This window comes from Sebastes fasciatus, chromosome 16, assembly GCF_043250625.1.
Source record: "Sebastes fasciatus isolate fSebFas1 chromosome 16, fSebFas1.pri, whole genome shotgun sequence".
NCBI lineage: Eukaryota > Metazoa > Chordata > Actinopteri > Perciformes > Sebastidae > Sebastes > Sebastes fasciatus.
The window spans coordinates 30,046,994-30,062,739 of record NC_133810.1 but is presented as its reverse complement, the minus strand read 5'-3'; the positions used below and the strand labels follow the sequence as shown (position 1 = coordinate 30,062,739).

Below are 15,746 nucleotides of genomic sequence, written 5' to 3'. Positions count from 1 at the left end.
AAGAGGAAAGGGGGGGACATTGAGCGAGAAAGGAAGACATGAACAAAGACAAAGTGATGAGATCCACAAACACAAAAAGTCAGCTTTGTGTTACTGTTCTCAGAAGTGACAGAAGAAAAGGCAAACAATGAATCATCTTGATGAACTATGAATGTTTCCTTTTCGTGGTGTGATTATTGTACAATGCTTCAATATTCTGATTTATGAAAAGAATGATGTTAATTAAAAGTTCCCTTAATGAAAAACAATGAATGAAAGATGACACATAACTCTGTATCATCAAGAGAGAAGCACCAGATTCAGCATGCAGTTATGAGGTATTCAATAACATTGCATTTGTTGCATACCATTATTTATGAGTATGAAATACCAATTATACCTGGACAGGGTCTCAGACTTAGAATATATAATTTTAACCAAGATGTTTTCTACAAAACGAGGAATTACAAGCTATAAAACAGTTTGTTTTTGTACATTTTAAATTGTATTGATCATTGTTGTAGGTCTATGGTACGACGGAGTATTAGGGCCACATTAAGGAAAAAAATAAATCTGAGATTTCAAGAATAAAGTCTAAAGTTTACGAGAAAAAAGTTGTAGTATTATGAGATGATTATTTTTCTTGTAAAGTTTTGACTTTATTCTGGAAATCTCAGATTTTTTTTCCCTCAATGTGGCCCTAATACTCCGTAGTACATTTGCACTTTGGCCCTCACTGCATCAGACTTACTGTATATACTATATACTTAGACTATAAGTTGATGGCTCTTTTGATAGTAAAGGTTGCTGACCCCTGAGCTAGTCTTTATGTTCTCTATTAAAAAACAACTTTCATTTTAAATCACTTCCTCAAATAACTTTGAAGTAAGTATTTTTCCCCGCCTTACCTAATACAACAACACCACAAACTGTGGCCTCAAAATGAGCGTGGAGTTAACGCTCCGACACGGTGTCAACAGAATCTCACTATTACATCAGAAGCATTACAAAGGCAGTTTTATTCAGGGCTTTGGAATCGGCCTGTCTGGTCATCCTGATGTTGTGTTCATCCCCTGCTCACTGGAATTTATTACAAGTTGGTAAACATACATTTTGTATAATGTAGTCATACAGTACATCGGAAAAAAATGTTGATATTATTATTATTATTATTCATTTAAAAGTTCACAAGAGGACATTTATACGAGTATTAGGGCCACATTAAGGGGGAAAAAAAAATCTGAGATTTCGAGAATAAAGTCATAACTTCACGAGAAAAAAGTCGGAATATTACGAGAATAAAGTCATAAGTTTACAAGAAAAAAAGTAATTTCCTCCTCCACAAAGAGTCAGTTTCCCCATCAGGTCCGTGTGGTTCTTTCTTCGGAATAAACACAGTTTCTTGCTCAATCTTTTCCAGGTCCTGATACTGATGATAATGTGGTTCTGATGTGCCAAAAGATGAAGTATTTGGTTATTTGTGAAACCTAAACTAAAGTATAACTTCACAAGATGCTCCACGTTCCTCATTTTCACATTTCCTCTCTAAAATAACACATAAAATCACTACTTTATAATATTATGACTTTATTCTCATAATACTACGACAATTGTTCTCGTAAACTTCTGACTTCATCTCATAATATTATGACTTTATTTTCAGAATATTATGACTTTATTCTCGAAATCTCAGATTTATATTTTTCCTCAATGTGGCCCTAATACTCCGTCGTACATTTAACTTCATAACACTAGGATCATTTTTTTTTCTGTCTTCCATCACAATCTGCAGATCTTCGAGGACTTCCCTTCTTTCTCGGTGTGCGTGTTTTGTGAAATATGTGAAAGGGAAACTTCTTATCCATCCCAACTAATCGATCCTGAGAATTAGATTTTTCTATCATTTTCTTTAATACTCTGCATTGAAATTCCTGCCAATACCAAACTTATGACATAAAAACGATCCCTGGTTAATAACATGTAAAGTCAGTGTTCAGTGAACAATATGAATATAGTGATAACAGAGATGGACCATGAGAGGCAACAATGGCTCTAAAGTGTGTTTACAGTGCATCAACATGATGGAATCTCATTTTAACTACATGAGGGGTGAAAAGTGTGAAATGAATCATGACTTCATGTCAGCAGAGTAAATACTGTGGTTGATTGCCAGAATGAAATGCAATTTGGACGACGGCGTTGAAAAATACTACCGCCCTCCTCCCCTCTCTCACCCAAGGAGCGTTCATCATGGCAGGGTTCATGCAGGGTGGGGTCTGGCCGTTGGGGGGGGACCCCTGTACTGCTGGGGGCCTGTTCTGGAAAGAGCAACAGGACCATGTGTAACCACCAAGAGCAAACACAACAGCAGTGACGAAGAAATGAAGTGCAATAAACAATCAATCACGTCCAAGATCCCGAGCATACAACCAGAGCGCAGAAACACCAGCAGGAGGCTGAGAAGCTCATTCATACAGTAAGTACTCGCACACATCCAGTACTGTGGGTGCCTGTACTGTTCTGTACCAACACAACAGATGTCAGCACATGCAGGACAGATGTGGCAGGGTGATTACAAACTGAAACACATAGGTAGTAATCGATGGGTAGACACAGAGCAACAATCATCCCATGGCACGGTTACACACTAAAATGTAATTATTGGCTCATAGATCTGTGATAAAGAATGAACTAAAGCACAATTCTTAGCAAAAAATACTATTTCTCTACAGGAAGACAATGGAGAAACAACCATTTAAACTTCTAACCAAGAAAAATTATTATTACAGCGGCGCTCCAACACACACCATCAAGGTTGGATCATTTCAGGTGAGAGATTCACAACCTTAAATTGCAAGCGATGTGAATTTGATGGATGGAGATGTGTCTTGGTGTCAAGGCAACATTTGACCAAATCATCTAACAAAAGAGCATGCCTCTCAAAGTCAATGTGTATACACTGAGAGTAATTAGTAGATACAACAGAGAGAGAAAGAATAAGGGGCTACTGACAGAGGTGATCTTCATGCAAAGAGTGAGTTTATCTGCATCTCTGAAATGTAAACTAACTGTAACGCACCAGTGATCACGGTGATTTTTGATGATGCCTGAAAGCAGCAATGTAAAGAGATGCAATCTAATGTTAAGAGGACGGTGATATATCAGCTACTAGGGCTACTAAAAATAGAAACGCATTCTGTAATTGTGCCTGAGCTGTATTCTCATGCATGCATTATACTACTGTATAATCCTGTAAGATGGAAGAGAAATAAGAAGGCGATGTGACAAAGGAACTTAAGAAAATATTGTCATTCTCTTGTTCATTTTAAACACACAATAGGCCAAAATAATTCTCTCTCTATTATCTATTTTATATTGATGTGAAAACATCTCCTAATAACTGGATTTATTCAAGTTTCTCACCAAAACAATTTTTTTTCGAGATTACATTTGAACACATCATGATAACGTTGTAATTTACCTTCGCCCAATAGTCATCTTTCCTGAGTCGACTTTAAACACCTCATAACAATAACTCAATGGCACCTCCGTTAACGTTCGTATCTCCAGTATTTATCCAGTCAGGACTGCTCTGCCCACCGGCTGCTAACAGCTAACGTTAATAACTCTTCTCCTGCTGATTTCAACACAGGTTTGTTGTTCACAGTTTCGCATTATCAGGGAAAAATAGGGTGCATCCCCTCAGGTTTAGTAGCAGCATGCTGTTGAGCACTTTTTTTTTCTCTTCACCATAGCTCCGGTCCCAAACAAACTGAAACATGATACAGCGTGCGTATGCGTCATTGTGCATGTGTAACTGTGGGAAAGCATCAATACAGAGGAATCTATATTCAGAGATTCCTCCGCGTACCACTAGAGAGAGCACACGTACCACCAGTGGTACTTGTACCATAGTTTGAGAACCACTGACATAGAGTGAGTAACTTACATGCAGTTTTATTATGACAGTGCACCCATCCCACCTCCTCCCTATCCACGAGTCTGATCCCCTGTTACAACCACTACCCATTCTCACCATTACAGGCCTAGCTTTAGACTAAACCTAATCCTGATTCCAACCTTCACCTGCAACATAAATCAGAATGATAAATTAACTTTGACCAGCAAACTAACTGCAGTCAGAAAAAAGTCGAAAAAAAGCCTGAACATCTATGAGTCAAACAGATTCTACTAAACATAGCTACAACATCATACACACACACACACAGTACATCGTGCACGCACTTGTTCTCAGCCATCCTCTCAACAGACGAGGACATGAGGAGGCCAGAAGCAGCGTCTGTCTGCCGTAGGTCTGTATAGGCAGTTTCCAAACACAGATGTTGTTTCCACTGGGTAGCTGCTACGGGGGGAGGAGGCAGGTGTCTGCAGCTACTACTTCTATTTGGCTTAACATAGCAAAATTAATGGGTGTGAGGATCTAAATATAGAAACTAAAAGCATACCATAGCTGAAATGACACTTTTCTTACATAGTCATCAGCTCAAAGAAGATGACTGTATATATACAGTATATATGAGGTATGAGGTTTCTAACCGGGTTGGTCCTTCCATTTTATCCATTGCAAACAGCTCTCTCTCCTGTTCCCTCCTGCCTGAAGGATAAAGTAGTGCACCCACATTTCAAGAAGCCATGACCATCTGGATAAAATTAATTCAGACTCATTTCTAAATTACCATTTGTGTCAAACATTTAAAAGAACATTGTTCATGTTGAACATTTTTGACAAATTTCAATCAGGTTTCAGTTCACATCACAACACCTCATTAAAATCACAAACAATCTTTTACTCACAGCTGATGCTGGTGATTTATTGATTTCAATTCTTCTTGATTTGAGCTCCACATATGACACTGTTGATCACTCTATTTTATTATAATGCCCTGAAAAGTGGGTTGGTATCAGGGCCTGTGGTGTTCCCCAAGGCTCCACCCTTGGCCCCCTGTTGTTCTGCATATGCATGCTGCCACTGGGACATATCGTACAAAAATACAATATTCAGTACTATTGTTATGCAGATGACATTCAAATTTATGTCCCATTAAAAATCAGTGAAGTAGGCGATGTTCATCAGTTATTATGTCAGAAATAAAGTGCTGGAAGCCACTAAACGTTCTCCAGCTAAATTAAATAAAATCAGATAAAATGATTTTCGGCCCCAAAAAGTCAATCCCTATTTTACAACAAGCTAAAAATGAGCATGGTTCACATAACCCCGCACACTGCTTGACCCTTACTAAAGTAGGGCCAAAGGTTTTGCCCTTTTTGAAAAATGTAAAAAATGTTGAGGACCAGAATCAGCTCTTTTCCCGAGAAAGTCATTCATGCTTTTATTTCATCTCTGTTAGATTATTGCAGTGGATTGTGTTGAGAGTTAAGCCAAAAAAAAAAAAAAATGTCACGCCTTCAGCTGGTACAAAACGCAGCTGCTATTTAACAAACACGAGAAGACAAGATCGCATCACTCCTGTTTTAGCATCCCATCTCTGGTTACCATTAGGTTTTAGACTTGATTTTAAGATTATACTGATTACCTTTAAAGCACTTCATGGTTCAGCTCTCAGTTCCATTACAGAGTGCAGCCTCAGATCCCCAGGCAGGGCTCTGCTGTTATTAAGTCCTGACTCAAGACTAAAGGTGACTTCGTCAGATCTCTTGGCTTTGACAATATATATGAGCTTCAGATTAGCCTTAAAATAGTTTACTTCAGTGACATAATGTAGTGCCAAACAGGAGTCAACCAGAAACTATACGAGTAGGAAGAGATGGAGCGATATTAATCTGCCGCTTTATGTGAGTTTCTTCATAAACTTTCTCAATGACATCTTTAATTGTCAAAGAAAATGTTGTTATAAACATGAAGCTGTGATGTACTGGTAAAAACAATGTACAGTGTGATGTTGCCAACAGTGTACTGATATACAACACTTCAGCCTTTTGCCTCCACCAACATACATCACACACTTTCTACATCAAATACTTCCACTGCTCGCTACGGTTAGCCTAAACAAAATGACCTTTCTACTACAGTGACGGGAAGGCTGTTTCAGTTTTCACTATAAATCCTGACCTGGAACAAAATATCATCAACAAACTTTTTCCAGTGTTTCTTTCATCTGAAACTGTCCAAAGTATTACTCTACATAACATGTCTTCCAGTATGTCAAATAAACACAGATAACATTGGTGAATTTCCAAAACTGCACTGTCGTGTTATTCCAATATTAAACCTTCCAATAAAATACATTAGAATCATTCATCTACTACGATTTCCAACAACACTAACACAAACATGTACCAAAGTTAAGCCTGTATTTAATGTCACTATACCTATATTAGGTCATGATAGACTGATAAGCAGCCAACAGCGGAATTGCTATAACGAGGTGAAATGTTTGTGTTAAGCAAGTAGATAATGGAAGGCTCGGAGCTAAACCTCATATCTACTGTACCAATCCACGGCCTGAGAGAAGCCCAGTGACCTACAATATACAGTACTGTGTGAGAGAAGTACTACAGCGCTGGGTAACATCACCCATGCTGTGGTTATACAACCGTATCAGAGGAGCGTGGAGCACTATCGGAGTATCGTTTGGTGTGTATGAAGTCTGAGATGAGAATAAATTATTTCTTTCTAAACTCACTATGAACTGTTCTGCTTAACCTACTTGGTTTGTTGAGATTTAATAGAGTTGAGACAAAAACATAATAACTGGGGCACAAAGACGTTCCAGTAGATAACGTAACCGGATAAACTAGGAGCGAGTTTAATGAATGCAGGCTAAATGAGTCCCAAAGGTGGCTTCCCATTCACCGCCAGGCCTGGACAATAGAACTGGGGAAGAACAAGAGGGGATGTGTCTGCGTCATGATCAACAACCAGCGGTGCTCAGATGTTGAGATCATTTCTACAGCCTGTTCTCCCAAAGCTAGAGCACCTTATGATTGGATGTCATCCTTATTTTCTCTATAGATTTAAAGGTTTAGTCCACACAGTAGCAGTCTATTCCACATTTGCGCTTTAAGATTTCTGTATTTTCAGCCATGCTTTGCAATTAGTTTTAGCAGATTGTCAGCAATCACACGCATTTTCTGCAAGAAATGCAATCAAGCAAGTTATCGTATGTTCTCTTTGTGCTCCATAAATAAATCCACATAAATTAAATGAAATGAAATGCTTCATACTGCCTCCCCCCCCCCCCAAGCTACTTTTGTAGTTTGTTGTATACAACAGTAAAAAACCAAGTCATGGCACTGAGGCATGATGAGTTAGTAGTGGAGCATGGCTTCTAGAACAGATTTATACTTTAACAATGAGTGACTAATGCTAGGGAGAGAGAGCAAGAGAGAGGTGGAGGAGGAGCAGGGCATCTGACCACTCGATGAAGGCTTAGAAAATGTGCTTGTGAAATTCAGCAGAAGCAGGGAAGCTCAATAGTGACATTTATCAGAGCAATGCAAAGGGCTGTTTTAAGCTCGGAAAGTTTCCCTTCCAAAGCTATCAAAAGGCACATTAATGATAAAGACGATTTTTCAGTTCAGCATTACACTGATTACAAAGTGTCGTCTGGAATGCTTCTTGTTTCTGTTTTCTCAGCAACAACACGTGCATTACATGTCATATATTAGTGTATAATGATGTATTTTAATATACTGCTAGAGGAGGAAATCTCACATTAGTCACTCTTCATTGTACTCAAAAAAGATGATTTACATCCAGAAAAGTATTCACCATGTTTCATTCATCATGTCACGTTACTATCGTTGTACTTCTTGGCGATCAACCAACAATAAATTCATGTTCTCGGTTAAGCCTGATGAAGTCAGTGCACCAGAAACAGCGCACACTCTCTCCTCCTGTAGTGTGATGCCTCTCAACGTGAAGGTTTATAATATGCTGCTGGCTGTGGGGCTGGCCGGGCTGAGCTGTGTGTGCGGTGTCACCGCTCACGTGTGGTGTTGTCATGCTCCACTGAGAGGATCCCTTCTCTACGATGTTCACTACAGCAGAATCGAGATGAGATGGAAATGTGGGTTGGCATGGCCGAGGGCAGATTCAGAGCCTCTGTGCAGATTTAGTGTGGAATCTCCTAGCGGTTGTGTGCACTGACCTCTTTCTATGGCTTTATATATCTACAGTTAGACTCTCTTCCCCCCATTCTCTTCTACGCTCCTAATTCCTAAAGACAGTAGGAGGGAGAGCCGAGCTGCGGGGAAGAGAAAGAGCACCTGCCCTCTGTTTTCTTGCTTTTACAGTCAAACATACACATTTCTGTTGTTATCTAGTGTGGTTTTTATCTTCAGTGTGTCAGACTCTTTTTAGGTGAGTGATGCATTTTGTACACACACAGTCTGGTTTTTTTTTTAGTCACTGTTGAATATGCCTCACTGCTATTTATGGGATTACATGGAATAATCTTATGGTACTAAACAGGCCAGTGTCTATAGCAGGGGTCTCCAACAAGTAGCTCGCTGCCTGTGTCTGAGTAGCTCACTAAAGGTTACAAGAACACAATTGTGAACCAGTTTAAATGTCTATCCAATCAAATTCACAGACATTGCGCCCCCTTCTGACACAAAATGATTATTTGAGAATCAGGCGATGTTAGCAGACTAGCAAGCGTACACCAGATTTGACAAATGACCGCAGAAAATAGCCAGGCCAATAAAAAGCAAAAAAACATACTATTTTAATGAGGAATGGGTGATGACAAATGTGTGCGTCTCATTTGCGCAGCGAGGGTATCAGTCGGTAAAAGATGTAACGTCGAGCGCCTCTTCACCAAAGTCCACGGCAACTTTTCACGGGACTTTCTGGCCAGTAGCAGTCTATGAACGGAGAACGTAAAGGAGCTGAAAACAACGCTTAAAAGACGACAGTCTCTGTTTACCAAATCGACGAAGAATAAGGCCAACTCTGCAGCAGAGGCTTTGTTCAGTGGCGCTAAACAAAGCCTATGGCGGGGTTGTAATAGAAGCGATGACTGCGGAGGCTGCAATGTTATTAAATGACCATGAAAGTAAGACAGAAATGATGTCTGCTGTTGGCGATGTACAACTTGGTGGCGCTATGTGTAGTTTTCGGCCACTTTCATTTTGTTAAAATAGCTCTCAGAGGAAAAAAAGGTTGAAGACGCCTGCTCTATAGTCTGAGGTTTGATGTACTGTAGTTGATTTATCAGGCACTGTACAAGAGAGATTTTGTGTATACATGTAAATTCCATAAGTACCTGTGTTTGATGAGACGGGCTAGAACAGGAAATGTAATCAGAGCGACATCTGAGAAATATTCATAAAAACAGTTCTCAGAACGATCAAAGACAGAAACTGTGATAAAACACAGTCATTCATTTGAAAATCAGAGGAACATGAGTTGAGAGAACAAAGTTTAGGTCTGAATGACCTCAAAGGACAGTTTGACTCTTTATTCAGTCATCCCCCTTGTTAACAAAATGACCAAAATGTCCCCGTTGTTAACCTGCCATTCCTCTCTCCATCCCCTAGCAGCATTATGCCTGACTCATTGATCCTTTATCTGACTGAGGATTGTGCAGGTTAGAATCTAAGGCCTGACCGTGGCTCTGAAATATCAGCAGCCTAATTGATGAATCATTGGTGCTGTCTGTGGTGCTGAACAGATGTGTTGTTGCTGGGGCTGTTCGCTAGCTGCGGTTGAACGAAACACTGTTAAAAATGAACAAATGGCCTACTGATTACAGCCCATTAAAGGCAGATATTAAATAGTCCTGACCCGTCACTACGATAAATGAAGGGTGACAGTACAGGGATGCAGAAATATTACAGGAGCTGTAAATATGCCCTCATTAAGCCCCAGTAAGCATTAACGCAGCTTTAAAGGGACGCAGATAGAAAACAAAACGGTGCTAGCACTGCCTTTCAGAAACATTTAAATCATTTGCTCTCTTGTGAGCTTAAAGACAAACACAACCAGCAGTGTAATCTCATCCCATAGGGTTCTCCTCCTGTCAGACACAATAACACAGAGAACACAACAGGATAATACTCTGAAGTCAGACACTGACAGAAAGATCTCTACTAGTCAAAATAAGCAACTGTCAACATGACCGTGTTACCTGTGAAGCAAAGAGAGTGACGTGCAACCTACCTTGCATCCAAACATCAGTGACAAAGTGTTGTTGGTGCAGGCAACTTTGCAGTGGCACAGCACCGGGGTGCACTCTGGGCTTTTGACTATGGGAGACATTCCCGTTAAAAAAAAGGACCAGCTGGCTGGACTCTGCAGTAGAACAGAGCTTCAAGGCAGAAAGACGAAAAGCTATTCGGACCGAAGAAGAAAGCTAAAAAGACGCTTCACGCTTTATGTGAGCGAGGTTTTGCATCGGGCTTTTGCTCTCTCCCCACCACACACTCCCCTTTCTCTCTCTCTCTCTCTCTGTCAGGAATGCCCACTGTCTTTATCTCTCCCTTCCCACCCCTAACCATCCTCCTCCTCCTGTTAGTCTCATTTCTGTGGAAGAATTAAATCCAGACCAGAATAATCTGCCGTATCACTTGTCCTTAACTGGTGCAAATTTGCATTTAGACAAAACAACAAGCTATTGTCACTGTTTTAGTTTTGTATTTTTATACTGAATATGTAGCTGCTGTGTATGTACACGAAGCAGCAGGTCAACCGAGCGGTTTCTCTCTCAGTCTTGATGTTGTATAGGGCGCCCCCAGCTGGCCAAGTTCTCACTTGACAAATTAAAACTACAAACAGTTACTTTTGAGTAGTTTCCCATGAATTTGAATATGTATTTATCATTTCATCATTTCAGAAGAAGAAGAACTGTTGAACTGTAGCTGTGTAAGTTTATTGCCTGCCAATGATGCATTCAATTGTATCAAAGTGAAAAATTGCTTAACAGTCAGAAGTCAAGTCGTGAATAGACCAGTCTTTTTAAGGAAACATTTGATGGATGACAGATCTCCAAAAGTGGAGCCACATCATCTTGACCGCCCCCTGGTGGCTGGCTGCAGTATAGGTCAATTCACATGGAACTGCTATAACCTGAGGTTGTTTTTACGGTATTAGGTATTTACTCTGAGGTAAAGGATGTTGGAATATTATGCTTATGCATGTTGTCCAAAGAAATTACTGACATGGAGTGATTGGGATTAACCATCAGAGATGCTCTGGTTCCATTTTGATCATGCAATATCCTCCTGGTAAACATGTTCATGTTCACTCCCAACTCGTCAAATACGGCAGGTTGGTCAGTGGCCCTACGCTTATACTATAATGCTCTAGGTACATGCATAGTGTCTTTTCAAAATAAACTTTTGTGTTCACAGGAAACCTACAGTTTCGTTACATGCAAACAGTTTCTTCAAAATCAACTTCCAATAGGTTTACTTAGTTTTTGTGTTTACTTGGTTAGGTTTAGGAAAAGACTGTAGTTCGGGTTAAACTAAGTATGGATGTTACATAAAATAAGATCGCTTGTTATGTAACTTACGTATGCAGCATATGTTACAAAACTAAGGTAAAATAAGTATAAAGTATAAAATAACATTGACTTGGTTTCAAAGTCTGTGTTTGTTTGACCTATCTGTCACCCTGAGCTCCTCCCTAAGGAGACTTTCTCGCTCTTAATAGTACATCAGTTGCTCTGACCATCCAACAATGACGTGAATGGGTTAACATTGGAGTTAGTTGAGTGCCTATAGATGTGTCAGTATCACACGCCGTGGTCCACTGACCCAAGAGTCAGTATTTGATTGAGTTGGGAGAGAGAACAGGTTGACACTAGGGATTCTCATTTTGAAAAATGTTCTTAAGTGATAACCGACCCTCGTTAACCGATTATTAACCGTTAACTGACAAGATTTGTGCCTCGTACCAGCTGCAGGAGCACAACAGATATTCGTTGACGGGAGTCTCCAGTTCACCGTCCGGGAGTGTTAACTTAGCAGCTACGATGCTGCGTGTAGTGTCACGGACATGCAGCCACTTTCCCAGTAAAAGTCTCCACCGCACATTTAGTTTAGTTCAGCAGGTTGTCAGCTGTGTGTCTGCCCGGCGTAACTTTAGTGAGTGGCCAACAAACAGTGTGTATTTGTGCTACGTTGGCAGCTCTAGCATTGCCGGAGGCTTCGTGCTCGCGACGCTCATGTTTTATTCCAGATCCAGTTTCTCCCTCCTGGGCTGCAGCTTCCCACACACACTGCTCTCAATTTCCCCTAATCAGTCCAGTAGTACAGTATAGTATATGCCAGATTGTCTAGTTTGCATCCACCCTAGGTGTTTCCCGGTTGATGCTCCTGGTTAACCTGGTTAAGTTTGCCTTCACTTGCCACTAGGTTAAGTTAATGAGAACTACCATGGTCTTTACTAGCTGTCTGTGTTCTGTGCCACACGCATTACACATAGCCTATCACGTATTCCCACTTGCCACGGCATTTTAGATTTACCATCCCCATTCCAGAAGCCACTGCTTTCCATTCATTTTACAGTAATATGAAACTGAACACTTGGGAAATTACCGAAGTACATCCTGGTCTGCTGATCTATAGTGTCTGCTGCATTGGATTTACAGCATTACCAGACGCTGCATGCGCAAAATTGCTGAATTTCTCTGCAGCCAAGATAAAGTACTGTGTGTCACGCTGGCTCAACACACAAAACAACAAGTCACCCTGCTACAGCTGTTTCAAAGCTGTGTATTCCACCTTCTCTCTCTCATAAGACTATTCATTAGTCGTCGTCAGCCTGCAGGAGAGCTGCAGAGGATGAGATCATTAAGAGTCTGGCGAGTCATTCAGTGTGAGGACTACAGTATATAACACAGCTGCAGTAGCTGCAGTATCAGGCTCTTTCCAACACCTTGGCAGGGGCTGTATGGACCATGCATCCTGGCTCACCACTATAAATCTATAGTATGCAGTGTTGTCTGAACTGAACCACTAGATGGAACCATAACACTCAAGATAACACTGTAGTGTGGAACACAGAGAACTCAATTACACTTTAATAAACAGTGACTGAGGTCAACATGGATTCATTAATCCTGGAACCTGTGAGAAATTATTCCACGGCACATTTCATTTCAACATATAAGGTGCACACGTGCACAAAATGCAGGCCACACACACCACACTTTCTTTTTTCTTTTTGACACATTCATATGTGTAACTGGGTCAAACGGTACGACCGCAGGCGATCACAGTTCACCCATTTCTTGGGTGATGTTACAAGGCTTGGGTAAAAGCCCTATGAAGGAATCAGCAACTGGGCACTTCTTGAGAGACCGTCTCCCCTCACAGGGACAAAACCAGAGCAAATTTCATTCTCCATCCTCAAGGCTGTCAACTCAAGTTAAAGCTTCTCCATGTGCACCGCCATGTCTGCTCCGTCCTGGAAGAGAGTTCCCTCGTCTGTTGCTTTTTCTGAGGTTTCTTTTAGAGTTTTTTTGGAGGGGGGAATTTTCCTTATCTAAATCAAGGGTCAGAGGGTGTCGTATGCTGTGCAGATTGTAAAGAGGCAAGTGTGTGACTCATTCAAATACCAAGTACTAATATCTTGCCATCACATTTTACATTTTCATACTGAAATTAATCTTGGATGCATATTCGCAGATTTCCACCACCACAGAGAACATGACTCAGTGAATAATAGCATGTGGAAGGCGAACTGTAAGCTGAACCCACTCTGTGGCTGATGGATGATGTTTACACACAGCTCTTCTCCCACACTAGGTTAATGATCCAATACAAAATATGTCCATTCAAGAGGAATACAAACACAGTTACACAAGCGGCCACGTTCTTTCATACTGTGTCTCACATTAATGAAATACCAACACGTTCTCACTCCCATCTCAACAAATACGGCAGCTTGGTCAGTGGCCCTACGCTTCATACTATGATGCTCTAGGTACTCCTCTTATAGTTTTGGACGTGTCAGGGCAACGGGTCAATATACACCGATCAGCCATAACATTATGACAGCACGGGCACCCTGACCGGTCCCCATACGCAACAAACTGCGATGCACTGTGTGCTCTGACACCTTTCTATCGAGTTTGAGCTCCAGTAGCTCTTCTATTGGATCGGACAACACGGGCCAGCCTTCGCTCCCCACGTGCATCAATGAGCCTCGGGTCTGACCCTGTCGCCGGTTCACCGGTTTTTCTTCCTTTGACCACTTTTGTTAGGTCCTGACCACTGCAGACCGGGAACATCCCACAAGAGCTGCAGTTCTGGAGATTCTCTGACCCAGTCGTCTAGCCAGCACTATTTGGCCCTTGTTGTCAAAGTCGCTCACATCCTTACGCTGGCCCGCTTCCAACACAAAGTTCAAAATGTTCACTTGCTGTCTGATACATCCCCCCCACTGCCAGGTGCCATTGTAACGAGATAATCAGTGTTATTCACTTCACCTGTCAGTGGTCATAATGTTATGGCTGATCAGTGTACATGCACAGTCTTTACAAAATAAACTTCCAATTTAAGTTGATTTAGTTTTGAGGTTTACTTGCACAACAAAGCTACTTGGTTAGGTTTAGCAAAAGGTTGTGGTTCATGTGACTAAGGTCTATATAAATGTGTTTGTAGTTAAGTATATAGAATATATATCTGTGTTAGTGGCAACCAATGAAGCAAAATAAAACAAACTATTTAAATTAAAGCAGACATGGGCCTCTTTAATACCAACTGAAGATCGGTCAGTTAACCCAGAGAATACGAGGCCACATTGATTTCAGACAGCTCAAAGGCTGAGGGGAATGGTTTCTTTATCTTTCCCTTCAGTTGGGAACTGACTTACCTTTCACTTTCTCCCACATTTCTACCTCTTAAATTCCCCTACATCCAGTCCAGAAAACCAAGGGGCTTTCCCCTGTGAACAATACCTGCATTCTGGGAAGAGAAAGGACGAGCCAGAGAGAGGGAGAGAGAGAAAGAGAGAGAAGACAGAGAGGCAGCCAGAGAGGAAGACAGAGAGAAAGCATGAATGGGCTGGAGGCCACTTTATTGGTTCTCACAAAGGGAGGCTGTGGGACAATAACAAGTGGAGTCAACATGCGTTTTCCAGTCATTATCACAAACTGTTTCCTAGCACAAATTAGACAGCTCCAGCTGGCTTGTTAAAAAAGAAAATGATTTTGATTCGTCAAGATGAAAACATTCCTGTTTTCTTATGTAACTCGGAGGACGACTAGTTAGTGTTTTAATAAAAGGAACACAGACAGTAAAAGGTAGGTAAACATTCATAATGGCCAGTAGATGACAAAGCCTGAAGTGCCAAAACAACAACAACAACAACAACAAAGACTCTCAGTGCTGTTCAATAACAATGTGACCAAAGCCAGTGAACAAGGAGACTATAGCAGGATGAAACTGCACCGTGGAGCCGAACCCCAACGCAGTACATCACAATCTTCCTCTGAGTGACAGCTCATGAGACGATGGCTGCCACAGGCTTCAATGCAGGATTTATGATCACAAACATGTGGTGTTTTTTTGTGGTGTCTGGAACAGATATTTTATGCACTGAAGTACAATCTGTCCAAAGAAGAACGAAACAGCATGCTGCTCACCAACATCATACACTGACGAGGGATTATTGCCTCGTTGGTGCTCAGAAAATACTTTTTCAGGAAGAATTTCCACATTGCTCAAGTGTTTTTATGATGTTTTGCATCATATGTAAGGGCTGCACAGCCTCACAGCAAGAGGGTCACAGGTTCGAATCCGGCTTGGGGCCCTTCTGTGTGGAGTTTGCA

The 15,746-nt window shown here is 41.1% G+C and overlaps 1 protein-coding gene across 29 annotated transcripts in view; it reads right to left on the bottom strand.

The window, feature by feature from the left end:
• Positions 1 to 15,746, bottom strand: part of dlg2 (discs, large homolog 2 (Drosophila)) — a 160,706-nt gene that overhangs the window by 87,124 nt on the left and 57,836 nt on the right. For 22 of the 29 annotated variants that reach the window (XM_074610333.1, XM_074610306.1, XM_074610316.1 and 19 more), the window contains one exon: positions 2,214 to 2,297. The exons of the other annotated variants lie outside the window; for them this stretch is intronic. In XM_074610333.1, coding sequence (XP_074466434.1) covers positions 2,214 to 2,297 — 84 coding nt within the window. The remainder of the gene's footprint in view (positions 1 to 2,213; positions 2,298 to 15,746) is intronic. 29 annotated transcript variants of the gene reach the window in all.